Raw genomic sequence first — 19918 nt, 5'->3', positions numbered from 1 at the left:
TTGCTGGAGCGGAGTTGGGCTAATTGCCCATCAACTGCACAGCAAGTACGTGTGGAAATTTTATGGCTGATGGAAACAGGAGCAGGGCCTGTTTCCATAGCGTAAGGGAATACCCAAAATGAAATAAGTGCTATTTAAAAAAATTAAATCACATCCAGAAACATTAAAAGCTTTAATGAGAAGCAATCCTTGTGCATGTTAAAGCTTCAGGTTTTTTAAATAATGTCTGCACTTCATAACTTTCTGCACACTGCACATTATTTGTTTAGAAGTGGGAATTATTAGTAATGAGTTTGGAGAAAGACAATGGGTTGGAAATTCGGGTGGAGGCTAATTAGGGCGCTAATGGCGACGGAGCGGTAAATTTTTGCGCTGGGAAATGGTTTGCGTCTGCATCCACAAACTTCATCAGTTAGACCCTGAGTGTGGAGCGGAGTGCTAAGGGAGGCGCTCCATACTTCTCTTGGGGCATTAGGCCGGCTGGGCAACTGAAAATCCCAAGCTAAAGAGCCGGCCTCGGAGCGCCCTGAGAGGATTCCCGAGGAAAAAGAAATCGGCACAAAAAACATTCCCAATACCTTGCTCACCCCACATAAAGATAAATTGCAAAAATAAAAACAATCACCTCAAGTAGTCATTCCTTCCCTCGCTGCCGCCGGAACAGCTCGGACCGCACGCTTTCCCAGACGGTCCCACCAGGGCGCGCTACAGGTCCCACTGCAATCAAATTTCAGAACAACCGGGGACGTTGCACATCGGCTCGCCTCTCCCGGGCGGTATTGCTCTGTGGCCCCGCAAAACCTGCATCCAATGTCCCGGCTGGGTGCTGGAAGCTGGCTGCCTGCCCTGAAATCATTTCCACTGCCATTATCGCCCCTCCGCGGCGCAAACAGAAGCGGCAACAAACCAAGGCCCACGTGATTGGAGGACCAGGCCCACGTGATCTCAAGTATACTTCCACACAGGCTGCGTCCCTGGCGTCCATGGGCCATTACTGCTGTCCTCCTGCTCGCAGTGTCAGAGAGCAAGTTTGCGAAGGAGGGCCGCCATCGGGTGGATGCCTATTCTTTTTGCAGGTCCACGCCATACTCCGGAGCTACGCTGTGGTCCGCAGGTTTTGGCCCATTTATTTTTGTAGTTTTAATTATTGAGTGAAATGTTCTGCAGCAAAAGTGTGTTGATTTTCAATAAGTTGCTGAAAGTTATTATTTGAATAATTGTGAATAGTGCCATTATGGTGGAAAAGTGTAACATCTTAATGGTAAGTCAGCGTGGATTTAAGAAAGGAAGGCAATGCCTGGCTGACCCAATGGGGGTTTTACTATACTATACTGATGTTAGCTGACATTGTTAATGGTTCTCTCTCCTCAGACACTGTCCCCCTCTCCCTCCAATCTGCCATCATCACCCCTCTCTTCAAAAAAATAACCCTTGACCCCACTCTGCTTGCAAACTATCACCCCATCTCCAACCTCCCTTTCCTCTCCAAAGTCCTTGAACGTGTTGTCGCCTCCAAAAGCCGTGCCCATTTTTCCCACAAAGCTATATTTGCCACAGTACTGAAACAGCTCTCATCAAAGTTACAAATGATATACTTTGTGACTGTGACAAAGGTAAACTATCCCTCCTCATCCTTCTTGATTTGTCTGCAGCCTTTGATATAGTTGACCACTCCATCTTTCTCCAACGACTCTCCACCATCGTCCAGCTGGCTGGGACGCACTTGCCTGGTTCCATTCTTATCTATCTAATTGTAGCCAGCGAAGTACCTGCAATGGTTTCTTTTCCCGCTCCCGCATCGTTAACTCTGGTGTCCCCCAAGGATCTATCCTTGGCCCCCTCCTCTTTTTCATCTACATTCTGCCTCATGGCGACATCATCCAAAAACACAGCATCAGTTTCCAAAGGTACGCTGACGACACCCAGCTCTACCTCACTACCACTTCTCTCGATCCCTCCATGGTCTCTAAATTGTCAGACTGTTTGTCAGACATCCAGTTCTGGATAAGCAGAAATTTTCCCCAATTAAATATTGGGAAGACCGAAGCCATTGTTTTCCATCCCCGTCACAAACTCCGTCCCTCCACCTAACATCTGTATGAGGCTGCACCAGGCTTTACCCTGAAATGGGCTTCTTACCACATATCCACAGCATAACTAAGACCACCTATTTCCACCTACGTGACTTCGCCCATCTCCACCCTTGTCTGCTCTCTCAAGTGGATATAAAAGATCCCAGGGCACTATTGTGAAGTAGAGCAGGGTATCCCCGGTGTCTTGGCTAATATTTATCTCTCAATCAACATAACAAAAAAACAGATTATCTGATCATTATCACTTTCCTGTTTATGGAAGTTTGCTTGTGCACAAATTAGCTGCCACGTTTCCCATATTGCAACAGTGATTACACTCCAAAAGGTACTTCATTGGCTGTAAAGCGCTTTGAGATGTGAAAGGTGCCATATAAATCCAAGTAAGTAAATAAGTGAGTAAGTCAGTCAGTCAGTTTCCTTTCTCTTTCCTTTCTTTCCCTCAGCTCATAGGCTGTGAAACCCTCATGCATGCCTTTGTTACCTCTAGGCTTGACTATGTCGACACTCTCCTGGCTGGCCTCTCATGTTCTCCCCTACGTAAACTTGAGGTGATCCAAAACCTGGCTTCCCATGTCCTAACTCTCATCAAGTCCTGCTCACCCATCACCCCTGTGCTCGCTGACCTACATTGGCTCCCGGTTAAGCAATGTCTCGATTTCAAAATTCACATCCTTCCCTGGCCTCGCTCTTCCTTATCTTTGTAATCTCCTCCAACCCCACAACCATCCAAGAGATCTGCGCTCCTCAATTCTGCCCTATCTGCCCTATAATTGCTCAACCATTGATGGCTGCACCTTCTGCTGCCTAGGCTCTAAGCTCTGAAACTCGCTGCTTAAATCTCTCCTTCTCTCTCCCTCTCTTTCCTCCTTCAAGATGCTCCTTAAAACTTGCCTCTTTGACCAAGCTTTTGGTTATCTGCCCTAATTTCTCCTTATGTGACTTGGTGTCATACTTTTTGTCTTACAACACTCCTGTGAAGCGCCTTGGGTTGTTTTACTACATTAAAGGTGCTATATAAATACGAGTTGTTGTTGTTTACTGATATAGTGGGAAAATGCATTTGCTATTACTTGGATTTTAAAATACTTTTGAATGTTTTTGGTGAGAAGGGATTGAGGGAAATGATGAGACGAGGTTGATGTACAGAAAAGAAACCGACTTAGGGTCTAATGATCTTTACCTGCACCAAAAATTACTATCAATGTTTCAATTCGAATCTATTATTATAGTTTGTTATTTTCAGAATAATGTTCACTTTTTTTAATGCCGTTGAATGTTTTTTTTTCGTCTCTTTGCATATTTGTGTCTCTCAAAGCTCTTCTGAGAAGGTGGGAAGAAAGCTGCTCCTGGGTATCACTCTCTTAGCTCAGAACTCTGCAATAGTGGCCTAAGTCGACTTGATTTTTGATGATTCCACTTCCCTGTAATAAAGTGGTTCTACTTCAACTTGTAGCTTTTGACCCAGGAGAGGTGGGGAAATAACATGATCTTGCATCCATTCTGTGGTGTGAATCATATCTTTATCAGCGCCATATAACTTTTACCTAATTTAAAAAAAAATAGATTGTTGATTAAAAGATTTGTTTTAATTGAAAATGAACCTCCAGTCTACCTTTTTTTTTAATTAAAAAAAGACCCACGATAGCTGGTTTGCGTCATCGCTGTTTATTGATTGAACGCATCTTAAAGTCTTTTTTTTTTTAAATCCAATTTCTTTCCAGATCAACTCTGACGCCAAAGATCACTTTGCGCCAATGTGTTTGATCTTAAGCCAAAAGGCCGAGAGGCGAAGTTGCACCGTTCCTGGAAATATTGCAATACCAGGTCGGTGCATGGAGTGGACGGGGCATGCCCCTGATCCAGCTCCCTGTCCAAAAATCAATTCAATATCATGTCCCCAAAGGGGATATTAAACTGATAAGAACAGAAAGTCTTGTGTTCGCACAGGCTGTTATTCTGCAGATGTTAGCACTCCTGGCTATAATTTTAAAGTGCTTGGCCAGCCTCTGCCAAAACCACTCCTTTCTTGCCTGTTCCTCACAGCTTTTATGCAAATTGATGGAGACTGATTGGCAGGAGAATCCACCACTCCCACTGTTAAGTTTGAGAACTATTTCACTAGTGAACTTTCATGAATTGAATTGATATGGAACTTGCTGGTATACAGAGGGATTGGACTGCACTGGTGTCCGTAGACTTATAACATGGAGTGCAAAATTCTAATCCGAGAAAGGGACTGCAGAAATATGTTTGCTTCTGCACGGGTTACTGCTCTGTGGTGCTCTGTTGTTTTCCTCTTCCTTGCACCAGCGAATGAAGCCTGGAAGCAAAGTAAACCACGCCTGAAGTTCTCGTACAAAGGTAAAAGTTTTGTATCACGTATTTCAGGATCTTTTTACATCTCACTAAATTACGTTAAGATCCTGTAATCCTCGCTGTGAAAATAGATGAACTCCTGCAAACCAGCAGGATAGTGTGTATCTGAGATGTAACATTGGAAAGTGATTATTGTGTATGAATGAATACAAGATGCTGATGATTCACCTAATTTCACCTAAAATCTTTTTGATTTGCCATTTAAGGTTTGATCAAGCACTCTATAAAGCTCAAAGTTTCTGTAAGCTTCTGTGTAAATTGTCTTCACGGTAATTTAGTGATGTTGAATGGTGATTTACTGATCGAGTTGTTTTCAGTCTAGAAGCCTCAATAATCCAACAAAAATCACCTAATTAGTTCACTGTGAGAACAAACATGTAAATGCGATTGGATATTAGGTCGTTGTTTGGGCAAGTGACTTGGCACCGCGCAGTCTGACATTCTTGGAATGAGCACTGCCAGTTCGAAAGTTGCCTCGTCTAGCCCCAAGATGTGCGATTTTGCACAAAAAAGTTCCAGAAGCAGTGGCAATGCTGGTTTACTGGTCAGTGGCTCCACATCGTCACGACAGATCAGAGTGTGACCAGCCGGTATGTGAGGAGGAGGACAAGGAGTAAATGAGCGGAGATAACCAGTGAGCCCACCCTCAGCGTCAGGGCAGAGAAAGAAGAAAGGAGCGCAAGGTGAGGGTGAGCAGCATAAAGGAGACCAAGACACCCTGACCCAGCCTGAGAGACAACCATCATATTTGGCATTCACTTGTCCTAAATATGAAAAAGGTCCAACGTATTCACTCGGGACATTCATGCTAAATTTCAACTCTTTCCATACCTCTCCTTCAGCTGCTGCTGAACTTAACTTCATTTTTAATCGTATTTATTTACTTTTATTTGAAAAATGGCCACAAAAAATTCTGAAACAGCCCAACAATCTGGTGGCAGCAATGAGTAATAAGGTGTGCATGCATTGTTTGTTTTTTAAACATGGAAGCAACGTTTCAGTTCTTAGCTTCACCCCAGAATAAAACCCTTGTTCACATGCGTGTCTTGACATGTGTTACCTCATTCTGTGAACCACAACTCACACTTTAACCTTCAGTTTTAATTGGAAACAAAAGAACACAATGTAACTTCATCTTGCTTTCAATCTGAATGCGTAGAATCAAAAGGCGCATTAATTAGTGAATCAGGAGTAGAGTTCGCTTCTCAGAAATGCTGATCTCATGATAATTAATTTGTGAAATATATCATATAACCTGCTGGGTAACTTCGATGCTTTGTCTTGCTGCAACACAAGCCGTCCTCAATCTCAAATGTGAATGCCATTTTTATGGGGCTCTGCATCAGGGAGTAATAATTACAGAGACTGGTTTGAAATGTAAATGCTTATTCCTCCTTTTAAACTGAGGGAAAAGAATGGACATGTAGGTGGTAAGCCTGTCGGGATGAGGATCGGAATCATTTTTCAAAAAACAATTCATCTTTTAAAATTAACTGCACTCTCTCTCTCTCAGACCCAATCCCAGATCGTATTAGTATTCCTTTTGTTCTTCATACCACAAATCATGATTGGAAAATAGCTCTTTTTGAGCATTCTTCGCACTGAGTGCCACAGTTTGGCCCAGTGACCTCCACCTCAGCAACAGATGTCCCCGCAGTAATTATGCGGAGGAAACGTTTGCGTTGACGATTGCTGTCACAGCCCTCTCCGTGCACCTGAGTGTGGCACAAGTGCACTTTGTCCTTTCACAAACATAGCGTGCGTTGGCTTGTAACATTACACTTCCCGTTCCTCACCAAAGGAAAAAAAAATCTTTGGTACTTAATTTCTTGTGTGTAACTTTACTCGCAGACTGGAGTTGCTGTGATAAATCGCAGTTAATTGCAAGGTATAAACAGAATTTTCTCCCTCGATCCACTGTCCAGAGCTTTGCGATCACTGTATCTGCCAGATATGAGACATTTGGCATCTGGTATAGGTCTGGAGAAAGGAATAACCTTTGAGGTATGCGCGTGAATTTTAAATGTAATGTTGTTACTGACAGGTCAGGGGGCACTGTGACCTTTCAAGGAAAGACAGAATCAGGCACAACTGAAGAAGCCAAATTATTTCAGAGTTTACACTGTTGGCTGATATATGTGCAGCCTATTTTTTTATTTAAACACACAGGGATGAAGATATTCATTTCATTATTTATTAAGTTGCCGAATGTAGTATTGTAATTCTGCTATATTGGGTTTAAATGATCTGTTTGCTCGAGGACTGCTGCACTTTTGCTGCTGCATTCAAGATATGGGCAATTCCAATATTTACACATATCTGCAAAATGCAGCTTTCTATCATTGCTGGATTTAGAATGAAACCAATTCACAAAACCACAGAATATCTTCCCACTTGCAGCATTCCCTAAATACATTGGGGGTTTAAAAAAGACCTCTGATCTTGTGATTTTATTTACAAACACAATGAGAATAATGAGCATAATGTTGTTGAAGAGCTGCCAACCACTCATTCATGTATGGCATTTCTTTTAGTTGAAGCAAGTTCATGTTAATTGAAGAAAAGCCATATGTGATCTTCTAATGCTATTACTGCCTTGTGTTCGCAGCTGGGAGAGTTGACCATAATTTGCCTTTGTCTTTTTCTCATCAAACATCACTGCTATTTTTAAAGACATTATCCAGGAAATAACCAATTACCAAAAAGGTCATATGAATCATGCATGGTTTCAAAATCTAGTCTGAATTGTTTAAGTAATCATGTATTCATTGCACGGAATCTTTCACTGCCGTAGATATCAGTTTGTTATTCCATAGTTCTAATGCTCTCTTGTCAGTAGGAGTGCAGCACAGGGATATTCCCAACCACTAGTCTGATTCTGGTGAATTTTCTACAAGACATGCCAACCAATAATTGTAGAACATCTGAGCAATAATTTATGGAGAATGGCTGTATTCTCTATCTCTACCGATTGTTATAATATATCTCTTGTGACATAGTTTATTGCGGTCCTGAAAATCGAATTGCGTAGCGTGTGAGATTTACTGAAGGTGTTCCAGCTGTTCTCCACTCCCATGAAAAACAGTCCTTAGGGGCACGTACATCTGTTCCTCATGGGTCTTTTTGGTAAATTCTCTGAGCGGAGACATATGGAAAAGAAGAAAACATTCTTGAGTCTTGATTCAGCCAAAAGGGGATTTTTATCCAATTATATGCTGTGTCATCCAGAACTGATGGAAACTACGTGAATAAATACCGAAAATGCTGGAAAGCGCTCAGCAGGTCAGGTGGCATCTGTGGAGAGAGAAAACGAGTTAATGTTTCGGATCGATGACCTTTCTTCAGAATGGGAAGGTTTCAGAGATAAACAGTTTCTGAGCAAGTATAAAGCCAGGGAAAAGGAGAGGGGTGGGGTGGCTGGGGGGGTTAGGGGTGGGGGTGCGGGTGGGGCAGGGGGGTGATGGGGGATGGGGGTGTAGGGGGTTTGATGTGGGATGCGGGGGTGTTCGGGGGGGGTGATGGGAGGTGCGGGGGGGTTGATGTGGGGGATGGTGTGGGTGTGGGGTGGGGGGGGAGGGGGTGGGGCAGAGGGATGAGGAAAGAACAAAGGGAAAGGTTTGTGCTCTGGTAGAGGGTAAGAATGATTAAATCAGTAAAGGGATGGTGGTGCAAACCAGAAGGGAGTGGTAGAGGGACATGTAAACAAAACATGGGTTCAGAGGATGTGTAAATGTTTACAGCAGAATATCCAAATGGGAGGGGAAATCTGGTGAAGAGAAGGCTCCCATGGCCCAGGAATGTGGCAGAGGAAGGTGGGTAAAATCCCAGGGAAAAGGACTACCCCATCCCCGATGTGGGATCCCCACCCCTAGCTCCAACCCATACCTCCTCCACTCCCAGTGGCTCTGGTGCAACCATCCTGCGTCACCACTGCTTCCAGATGCTGGCAGTGGAGCATGGCTGCACCGGAGACACTGGAGGTGGAGGTGGCCTGGGATGATGCTTGGGGTGTGAATCCCTTATCGGTACACAGCGAACAGGGTAGTCCGCACCCCTGGGGTCTATCCACCTTGCTCCACCACATTCCCGGGCCACGGGAGCCTTCTCCTCTTTGCCAGATCTTCCATACTTGCTTTCCCCCTCTGTTATTCTGGTGTAGCCGTTTACACCTCCGTCGGATCCATCTTGTGTTTATGCCTTGCACCATAATCCCTTTTGTCATTTCATTACTTTGGATCTCCACCCTATCACAGATCTTTCCTCCTCCCTGGGTCTATCTCCCATGCACCCCTCCTTTTTCCTGGTTCTGTACTTGATTCAAAACCGTTCATCTCTAACCTCTTCCAGTTCTGATGAAAGGTCATCGACCTGTTTCTCTCATCCACTATTTTCTGTTTTGCTTTCAGATTTCCAGCAGTATTTTGCTTTGGATGAAAATACATGTTTGCTTGTTGGTTTTGTCAGATGTAATAGTTGTGTATGCATGTAGACCTGTGGGAAGGAGCGGGGGCGGGGGGGGGGACAGTAGGTGTCTGTGTGCGTGCGAGTCCCTCATGCAGCAGAGCATCAGTCGCCTGAGAACTCGTATTAGTGTGGAACCAAGTCATCCTCAACTCCGAGGGACTGCCTACGAAGTATGCATGTGATCTTCAATGATAAAGCAAGCCCTGGGAAAGTTTTCCAAACATTGCTAATGGCAAAGTAACATCTCCCCCACTGCACCCGACCACCACCCCACTGGAGCCTGCTTTCTGTATTACAAATCAGAAATTGAAGCAATGGTTTCACCATCGGAAGGGTTTTTGTGCTACGTGTTGGGAACCAGTGGTTTACCGAGCAAAAACCATAAAGTGGCAGTTCCCACATCATTTAGCAGAGTGACTCCGTTATTATGTTGGCCACAAAATTAGTATTTATTTTTAGTGAGCCACCAATCCCTGGCTTGTGCTTTGTTTATACAATGGCTTTGGAGTTTGAATTTTTTTCATATAGTGTCAGCCATGATTCAGTGGGTAGCACTCTCGCTTCTGACTCAGAAGGTTGTGGGTTCATAATCCCACTCCAGAGACTTGAGCACAAAAGTCTAGGCCAACACACCAGTGCAGTGCTGCACTGTCGAAGGTGCCATCTTTCGGACGAGACGTTAAACCAAGACCCCATCTGCTCTCTCAGCTGGGCGTAAAAGATCCCATATCACTATTTCGAAGACGAGCAGGGGAGTTACCTCCAGTGTCCTGAAAATATTTATTCCTCAGTCAACATCACCAAAAAAAAAATGATCTGGTCATTATCACCTTGCTATTTGTGAGAGTTTGCCCTCTTGGCCATCGTGGGATTATAGCTGGAGTAACATTTTCTGTTAGATCTGCTCAAAGTAGGCTGGTGTGATAGGCAGCACACTGGTGTTCCAAGAGTGGCACGGTACTAGGCTGCACCCATAGGCATAGTATATTGGATTGAAGATTACAGTATGTCTGTACTGTACCTATGAATGACTCCACGAGGCAATGTGTTGTATTCAAACTGTAGTGAACTATAGTGTACTTGGTCCTTTATTCGTAACTCCAGAGTGAGGCAGCCGCATGGTGGCTCCCCTTTAATACAGCCCCTGCCACCAGGATAGGAAACCCCGGTCTCCAACAGTTGCACCCTCTAGTGGTGCCGGCATGTATATACACAGTGTAAACCTTATTGATAGTACATCAGATAAACAAATCTCCATCTTATGCAACTATACAGTGACTACACAGAGAGTATATCTATCATCTGAATATATAACAGAAGCATCATGTGGTTTTATGATTCCTTATGGGAGAGAGGACAAAAATTAAGTTACCTCAGGCTATTGTTGCACATCGCCCAGCAAATTCGCGTTTCCTCCATTGCAACAGTGACTACACTTCAAAAGTACTTCATTGGTTGTAAAGCGCTTTGGGACGTGCTGAGGTCGTGAAAGGGGCTAAATAAATCCAAGTCTTTTTTTTATACTCTGTTGAGCTAGCTGGTCAAAGGCAGGATGGCAGTATGGCTCGATCATTGGCCTCAACTTTTATAGGTTAGAAACATAAATCAACAGCGCAGAAGGAGGCCATTTCGGCCCATCGCGTCTGCGCCGGCCGACAAAGATCCACACGGCCCTCAGTCAGCAGCCCTGAAGGTTACATATAAACCTATGAATAATGAACAAAGGTAAACAACATCCGGCCCAACCAGTCCACCCGACACAACTGCGACACCCTTTGCATCGCAACATTTTCCACTCCACCCCAACCGGAGCCATGCGATCTCCTGGGAGAGGAAAAAACCAGATAAAAACCCAGGCCAATTGGTGAAAAAAAAATTGGAAAATTCCTCTCCAACCCATCCAGGTGATCGAAAATCGTCCAGGAGATCACTCTGGCCGTATTAGATTCCCTGAAGTACTTAGCATCGTATCTGCACCAGCCAACAAGAGGTTATCCAGTCTTATCCCACTTACCAGCTCTAGGTCCGTAACCCTGCAGCTAACGGCACTTGAAGTGCCCATCCAAACACCTTTTAAATGTGGTGAGCATTTCTGCCTCCACCATCCTTCCAGGCAGAGAGTTCCAGACCCCCACAACCCTCTGTGTGAAGAAGCTTCCCCTCAAATCCCCTCTGAACCTTCCACCAACCACCTTAAAACTATGCCCCCTTGTAATTGACCCCTCCACCAAGGGAAATAGGCCCTTGCTATCCACTATATCCAGGCCCCTCAAAATTTAATACACCTCAATGAGATACCCTCTCAGCCTCCTCTGTTCCAAGGAGAACAAACCCAGTCTATCCAATCTGTCCTCATAGCTATGATTCTCCATTCCAGGCAGCATCCTTGTAAATCTCCTCAGCACCCTTTACAGTAACTACACGTGCAATCATGTCCTTCCTATAATACAGCGACCAGAACTGCAAGCAGTAATCCAGCTGTGGCCTAACCAGTCTATTATACAATTTAAGCATAATCTCCCTGCTCTTGCATTCTATGTCTCGGCCAATAAAGGCAAGCATTCCGTATGCCTCCTGAACCACCTTATCCACTTGGCCTGCTACTTTTAGGGATCTGTGGACAAGCACTCCAAGGTCCCTTTTTTCATCTACACTTCTAAGTGGCCTACGGTTTAATGTGTATACCCTTTTTTTATTAGTCCTCCCCAAGTGCATTACCTTACACTTCTCTGAATTAAATTCCAGTTGCCACTGCTCTGCCCACCCGACCAGTAGATTGATATCCTCCTGCAGTCCATGACTTTCCTCTTCATTATCAACCACACAGCCAATTTTAATGTCATCTGCAAACTTCTTAATCATACATAGAAACATAGAAAATAGGTGCAGGAATAGGCCATTCGGCCTTTTGAGCCTGCACCACCATTCAATATGATCATGGCAGATCATTCACCTCAGTACCCCTTTCCCGCTTTCTCCCCATACCCATTGATCCCTTTAGCTGTAAGGGCCATATCTAATTCCCTCTTGAATATATCCAATGAACTGGCATCGACGACTCTCTGCGGCAGGGAATTCCACAGGTTAACAACTCTCTGAGTGAAGAAGTTTCTCCTCATCTCAGTCCTAAATGGCCTACACCTTATCCTAAGACTGTGTCCCCTGGTTCTGGACTTTCCCAACATCAGGAACATTCTTCCCACATCTAACCTGTCCCGTCCCATCAGAATCTTATACGTTTCTATGAGATCCCCTCTCATCCTTCTAAACTCCAATGCATAAAGGCCCAGTTGATCCAGTCTCTCCTCATATGTCAGTCCAGCCATTCCTGGAATCAGTCTGGTGAACCTTCGCTGCACTCCCTCAATAGCAAGAACGTCCTTCCTCAGATTAGGAGATCAAAACTGAACACAATATTCCAGGTAGGCCTCACCAAGGCCCTGTACATTTGCAGTAAGACCTCCCTGCTCCTATACTCAAATCCCCTAGCTATGAAGGCCAACATGCCATTTGCCTTCTTCACTGCCTGCTGTACCTGCATGCCAACTTTCAATGACTGATGAACCATGACACCCAGGTCTCGTTGCACCTCCCCTTTTCCTAGTCTGCCACCATTCAGATAATATTCTGCCTTCGTGTTTTTGCCACCAAAGTGGATAACCTCACATTTATCCACATTATACTGCATCTGCCATGCATTTGCCCACTCAGTTAACCTGTCCAAATCACCCTGCAGCATCTTAGCATCCTCCTCACAACTCACACTGCCACCCAGTTTAGTGTCATCTGCAAACTTGGAATATTACACTCAATTCCTTCATCCAAATCATTAATGTATAATGTAAAGAGCTGGGGTCCCAGCACTGAGCCCTGCGGCACCCCACTAGTCACTGCCACTCATTCCGAAAAGAACCCGTTTATCCCGACTCTCTGCTTCCTGTCTACTAACCAATTCTCTATTAACACCAGTACATTGCCCCCAATACCATGTGTTTTGATTTTGCACACCAATCTCTTATGTGGGATCTTGTCAAAGGCCTTTTGAAAGTCCAAATACACCACATCCACTGGTTCTCCCTTGTCCACTCTACTAGTTACATCCTCAAAAAATTCCAGAAGATTTCCCTTTCACAAATCCATGCTGACTTGGACCGATCCTATATTGAAATCTAAATCATTGATATATGCCATAAAAAGCAAGGGACCCAGTACTGAGCCCTGTGGAACCCCACTGGAAGGTTAGGGAAGAGAAAATTGCTTTGCATTTTTACTCCTGCTATTGCTTAAGACTGTGGGGCAATATTGCACTCCACCCCAAATGGGACGGATAATTTGAATTAAGTGATTATTCTTACAAGAGCAGGGAGGTTATGCGGGGTAGAAGTGCGTTAGGAGCGGGGCGGAATGCGGGCAGTGTCATCAGTGCCGCGCTGAGCACGTCAGCGCGACGCGGACGTGCCACTTCTCGCTGACGCGTCACAACGTCTCTCCCCACTTTAGTGCCGCCCACTGGGCCACCACGGAGGGTTTCGGCCGGGCCAGTGGTCCGGCACCCAAGAAGGGGTGCCAGGCTGCCCGTTGGCGGCCCGGCTGAACACGTGGCCGCGATTGTCGGGCCGACTTCAGAATCAGCCGTCAATTACAATAAAATGGCAGCCGCGGTGGTGCGCCCTTCCCTTTAAGGGTGGACGTGCCGCCGAGCCACTGGCAACTTCCCGCCAGGAAAAGCTGTCAGGGGCACCGGTCAGCAGCCAGAACAGCCTTACCGCCCCATTACCGCCTCTTCGAGGTGTTTAATGGCTCTTAAGGAGGGGGGCATTTTGGCCCCTGTGTGCGTGCGTGTGCAAGTGAGATCACACTGGGTGGCGAGCATCAGAGAGCAACCAGTATCCGTGGAACCATAGCCGAGCGAGCAGTCACCAACTTCAGGAGAAGTGAAAGGAAGCAGAGACAATTGGCAGAAGGAGGGACGGGGAGAGGGGAATGCAAAAGAAATGTTTTTGGAGGTTTATTTACTAGTTCACTGATTTCAGTGGAGTTTTTGTGCAGATATAGCGAGAGACTGACTGACACACATGATAATATATCTGAAATAGCCTCGGCAACAAAAATAGTGAAAATAATTAAAACTTTTTTTCAGGTAAAGGAGGATAATAGGTTGTTTGTTGTAAGTGGGATAAATTCAATAATCATCTGCTGGGTGATGTGCAACGATATCCTGAAGTGATTAAATTTTTTTTCCCGCTCTCCCTTGAGGAATCATAAAGGCACCTGATGCCTCAATCCAATATAGTATCCTTATGGGTGCAGCCTGGTACCGTGCCACTCTTGGAACACCAGTGTGCTGCCCATCACATCAGCCCACTTTATGAGCAGATTCAACAGAAAAAGGTTGCTCCGACTATAATCCCACATCTGAAAGACAAATGTGTCATCCATTACGCATTTGTTTCAGAATAACATTCTAAAAGCTGTGTCATTGAATATTATAAACCATAATGAGAACAAAGCGCTGATGTGTGAGCTTCATTTCATATATGATACCTTGGAAAAGCATGATAGGCTTTGAGCTAATTATTTTTGGACCTGCAACAAGAATGTTAATGCAGTCCAGAGAAAGTCCATTTACTTTGGCTTCCAGCCTGTAGGACATTCAACTCCTTTTGTGAGATCCACTTCGTGTGATCTAATGCAAACATTGGAAACACAAATTGAGTCTGTAACTTTTGGCTGAACGTGAGACTTTCACACTTGGTTTTTAAGACAGGGGACTTGGTGTCATTACTGCTCCACAAAGTGTTGGGCTATTGATTCAGGTGACAATTACCTCACACCAGAGCAGCTCCTAATTTTGGCCAGGCGCAAGGGAACAAAGACGTAGACATTTCTTCGAGGGAGTCGGGAGGTTGCGTCACCCACGAAGCTCTTGTGCTCTGGTGGCTGGGTACAGAGCATCCAGATTATGCTGTTCCTTCAGGGAGATGTACAAGAGAGATTTACGTATTTACATGGGGAAGAAAGAATGACCAACTAAACAACACAGGAGGAGTTCTGACTGGTGTAAGACAGCTGTAAATTTTTGCTATGCAGCTCTGATTTATCCTTTCAATCTCCGGAGGCAAAGTATGTTTGAGGTTTTCTGCGACCGGTGGATACTGCAAGGACTGAAGTGTTTTGTGGACACCAGGAATAATATAATTTAGTCATACAAGTTTCCCTTTGTTCTGTTCAAAGTTATAAAAACATTATCTGGTCATTATCACATTGCTGTTTGTGGGATCTTGCTGTGCGCAAATTAGCTGCCGCATTTCCTGCATTACAACAGTGACTACACGCCAAAAGTATTTCGTTGGCTGTAAAGCGCTTTGGGACTAGGGGGCATAGTATCTCAGGATAAGGGGTTGGCCATTTGGGACTGGGATACGGTGAAATGACTTCACTCAGAGAGTTGTAAATCTTTGGAATTCTCCACCCCCGAGGGCTGTGGATGTTCCATTGGTGAGTATATTGAAGCCTGAGAGCAATAGATTTTTGGACTCTAAGGAAATCAAGGGATATGGGGATAGAGCGGGAAAGTGAAGTTGAGGTGAAAGATCAGCCATGATCTATTGAATGGCGGAACAGGCTCGGGGGGCCATACGGCCTACACCTCCTATTTCTAATGTTCTTATGTGTTTGCCACTGCTGTATTTTGTTATGTCCACAATGCGACATCCTGAGATGAGAAAAGTGCTTCTTTTGAAGAAAAACAATCTGAGAACTTTGGGCAGCTCATTACTGTCGCTGTATGTCCGGTAGCTGATCTTTTGTGGTTTAACTTTGTCTGATGAAGTCATTCACTGAAGCAAGTCTAAAAAATATCTTGGGGCACTTGATCAGCTTTTTAGGGGTCCAGGGAATGGAGGAGACTTGTATGCATACTGTGGTGGTGTAGAGTTGGGAGAATTCACTGGCACAAATCTAAAAGTCATTGGAGTAGCACCACTTTATCTGCTATTTTTTAGCTAAAATTCACAAACTACAGAGACTGACAGAGAGAAACTGAGAAAGAAGCGCGACAGAGGCACAGAAAGTTTACAGCAGAGCGGGATGTATATCTATTGACTTCATAAAAAACAAATATTGAGGTAATAGTTCCTGATCTCATTCAGATCAATGGAGTGCACCTTTTCTGAATAAGTTTGGAAGTTCTGCCTCATGTGCTATGCTGTTCCCCTTACGGAAAACTAAATCAACAGATAGAACTGGGAAATACATCAGAAAGATTGTACATTTTTACATTCAAATGTTTACATTTGAAAAGAAGGAAAGACTTGCATTTATATAGTGCCTTTCATGACCATCGGATGTCTCAAAGCACTTTAAAGCCAATGAAGTACTTTTGGAGTGTAGTCACTGTTGTAATGTAGGAAACACGGCAGCCAACTTGCGCACAGAAAACTCCCACAAACAGCAATTTGATAATGAACAGGTAATCTGTTTTAGTGATGTTGATTGAGGGATAAATATTGGCCAGGACACTGGGGATAACTCCCCTGCTCTTCTAAATAGTGCTATAGGATCTTTTACGTCCACCTGAAAGATGGCAGCACTCCCTCAGCACTGCACTACAGTGTCAGCCTAGATTTGTGTGCTCAAGGTCCTGGAGTGGGATTTGAACCCACAACTTTCTGACTCAGAAGCGAGTGTGCTCCCCACTGAGCCACAGTTTTGAGGGTTCTGTGCTGTGAATACCCCAACATAACTACTTTTTTAGTGTTTGATATTACAATATTGGGGAAGACTATAGTATTCATCCTCTACTATAGTATTGGATTCTACAGCTCTTTTAAATAGAATTAAAGGACTGGGGGCCGAAAGTCACCCCCGCCAGAAACAGGGCACACCAACCGTGTTTCAGCTGTTTTCACGGCTGCCGTGAATGCGGTGGTCTCTTGCGCGAAATTCAGCTCTTTGTCTTTTTTTTCCAGCGGGGCGGAAGTCGGTCATAATGGGGGCATAAGTGGGGGCGAGCGGGCACAGTGTCCGCCGCTGTCAGTGATCATGCTGGCGCAGCACTATTATTCTCTCCCCTTCATTTAAAGGGAAGAGGTACTGCGAGCTCTGCATCTTTTTCAGTTAGGTCCACTGGGCCACCAGGGAGGGTTTCGGCCGGGCCAGCAGCTTGGCACCCAAGAGGGGGTGCCAGGCTGCCTGTTGGCGGCCCAGCCAAACCCGGCGGCATAATTCTCGGCCCGACCTGGCAGTCAGCCGACTTAAAAAAAAATGCCGGCCACGGCAGTGCGCCCTCCGCTTTAATGGCGGCTGTGCCGCCATGTTATAGACACTGCAAACACAGTGCACCGACAGAAAAAACTGTCGGGGTCACCGAGCGGTGGCCGCAAGATTTTATCAGGTAAATTTTGCTTCGGGGTGGAAGATTGGGGGTGTGGCTTTGATGACACATTTAGGAGAGTTCAGCAGCAGCGGGGCCGAAGTGGGAACCGCCAGAAAAACCACCGAGGTGAATTTTGCGAGCAGCGGCCATTCGATGTGGCCGCTGCTTTCCAGCGGTAACAGGCCTTATTTGGAGGCTGAATTTCAGCCCCTTGCTCTATGGTCATCATCATCATAGGCAGTCACTCGAATCGAGGATGACTTGCTTCCACGTCAAAAAGTTCACAGGTGTTTCAATAATGGACCCAAAATTCCAGGTCCGAACTAAATCTTGAAGGGTGGAAGATGCCTGTGCGTGGATTTTTTTAACGTGTGGTGACCGTTGCACACCAGCCACCACACGGGCTTGACAGAGCGAGGTCTTGGTCCAGTAGCAAGGATTAACTAAGACGACTGGAGGCCAGCTCTGCTGCACGGACCTAGTGCGCACAGATATCGCAGTGTGGGCTGATCCGTGCTACCCCTGGGCCTTCGCCTCTTCTGGGCCCCGAACTCACGCCTCTCCTGGGCCCCGATCACGTCCCTCTACAATCTTTCGCCGCTCCTTCACCCCAACCTCGCCGCTCCTGATGTACCTGCCCACACTCCAATCACCGACCTGGATCTTAGTGATGTCCCTCTTCACTGCCGTTGCTCTCCTGCTCCAGCATGTGCTGCTCCCTGGAGTGCTATGTCTCCACGCTCCTTCCGCTCCCTGGCCTGCTCCGATGGTACTCGCAGGCCGGGGGCCACTCAGACTGCTGGGCTATGGTATAGTGGTTATGTTAGTGGATTAATAATCCAGTGACTGTGAGTTCAAAACCCACCATGGCTGTTTGAGAATTTTATTTTTATTTTTTAAATCCTTGGAAATATCAGTAAAAATGACCATAAAGCAGCGGGTTTTTTTTCTTATTTTTTTTTCCAATTTCGTTCCAGATCAACTCTAACGCCAAAGATCACTTTGCGTCAATGTGTTTGATCTTAGGCCAAAAGGCCGAGAGGCGAAGTTGCACCCTTCCTGGAAATATTGCAATACCAGGTCGGGCTTGGAGTGGACGGGGCATGCCCCTGATCCAGCTCCCTGTCCAAAAATCAATTCAATATCATGTCCCCATAGGGGATATTAAACTGATAAGAACAGATACTACACTTGATCTTAGCCAAAAGGCCGAGAAGCGGGTTGTTACAATAACTCAACTGCTTCACTAATGCCCTGTAGGAAAGGAAACTTGCTGTCTTTACCCAGTCTGGCCTATAATTGACTCCAGTCCCACAGCAATACGGTTGACTTTTAACTGCCCTCTGAACTGGCCGAGCAAGCTAGCCAATCAGTTGTTTCAACACGAACTGCAATGCTTCAAGAAAAAGGCCCGCCCCCCCGTGGCCAATAATATGCAGGCTTTGCCAGCGATGCCCCCATCTGAGAATTAATTAAACAAAAAATCTCTCTGTTGGCCCCAGGGGAAATGTAAAGAGAAGACATTTGTTTTTGAAATAGCACTTTGTAAGAACATATTGCTGCATGAATTGAACACATTTTCATAAAGGAAAAAAAATCAAACACTAATGTGTACCCGATCTGAATATAATGAGCTGCAGAATGTACAGTTATATTAAGATCTTAATAAACACATATGTGCTCTTGTAACAAGATGTTTAACAATTGCAGATTAAAAATTACTTGTTGGCAAATCTTTAACACTACTTATTCAATAATTTATTTAACAATTCAGTCTGGGAAAATAATCAAAACATATACTTTACACATGCTGTCTCGAGATCCAATATTACAAAAGAACATAAGAAATAAGAAATATTACTGCTCAATATAAAGTTGATTATATTCCACATTTACATGGATGTGAAATAATTTTGTTACAAGCAGTGGAATTCAAATTTTAAGTCACTTGAAGTGCACTTGGGCATGTCTGTAGACCTGTTCCAGGAGGTAGTCTAATTATAGTCTGGTTTAATATCAAGTTTAAATGGCTTTTAAAATGTCATTTTTAATCTTTTAAATGTTGCAGAGATGACAGCCCTGACAACCCCCTGGTAATTAAAATGTAACTGGTATTGGGATGCAAATGAGTGGAGCTTTGCACATGCATGTTGGGTTCCGTGCCCAGATCTCTTTCTGTTCTCTGGCCAGAAAGTAACAAAGCAGGCAGCAGTAAATCTTGTATCTGCCTGCCCTGCATTCCTCCATTTGGGGTCTAATTCCTGCAGTTTAACAATAAATTTAGTAAAATTAATTAACCGAGGCAGTGAATTGATATTGCGTAGAATGTTAGGCTCATTTTCTGTTTTAATCAGCACTTTTTCAGTCATGGCTCAGAGGTAGAACTCTTGCTTCTTGGCTCAGAAGGTCATGGGTTCAAAGCCCACTCCAGAGATTTGAGCACATAATCTAGGCTAGCAATTCAGTGCAGTACTGAGGGAGTGCTGCACTGTTGGTGGTGCCGTCTTTAGGATGAGTGTTAAACTGAGGCCACGTCTGCCCTCTCAGGCCCCTGCAGCACTTTTTGAAGAGCAGAGGAGTTCCCCCATTTATCCCTCAACCAACAACA

General features: G+C 44.9%; 1 protein-coding gene and 2 pseudogenes across 1 annotated transcript in view; 1 reads left to right on the top strand and 2 right to left on the bottom strand.

The window, feature by feature from the left end:
- Positions 1-3880: 3880 nt before the first annotated feature.
- LOC139228334 (U2 spliceosomal RNA) lies at positions 3881-4045 on the bottom strand (annotated as a pseudogene).
- Positions 4046-4225: 180 nt separating this feature from the next.
- Positions 4226-19918, top strand: part of LOC139227878 (semaphorin-3D-like) — a 124058-nt gene continuing 108365 nt past the window's right edge. The window contains exon 1 of the mRNA XM_070858975.1: positions 4226-4454. Coding sequence (XP_070715076.1) covers positions 4298-4454 — 157 coding nt within the window. The 5' untranslated portion in view covers positions 4226-4297. The remainder of the gene's footprint in view (positions 4455-19918) is intronic.
- Positions 18354-18531, bottom strand: LOC139228435 (U2 spliceosomal RNA; annotated as a pseudogene).

Source organism: Pristiophorus japonicus, chromosome 17 (assembly GCF_044704955.1).
Source record: "Pristiophorus japonicus isolate sPriJap1 chromosome 17, sPriJap1.hap1, whole genome shotgun sequence".
NCBI classification, from domain to species: Eukaryota; Metazoa; Chordata; class Chondrichthyes; family Pristiophoridae; genus Pristiophorus; species Pristiophorus japonicus.
This window is presented reverse-complemented; position numbering and strand designations above follow the sequence as displayed.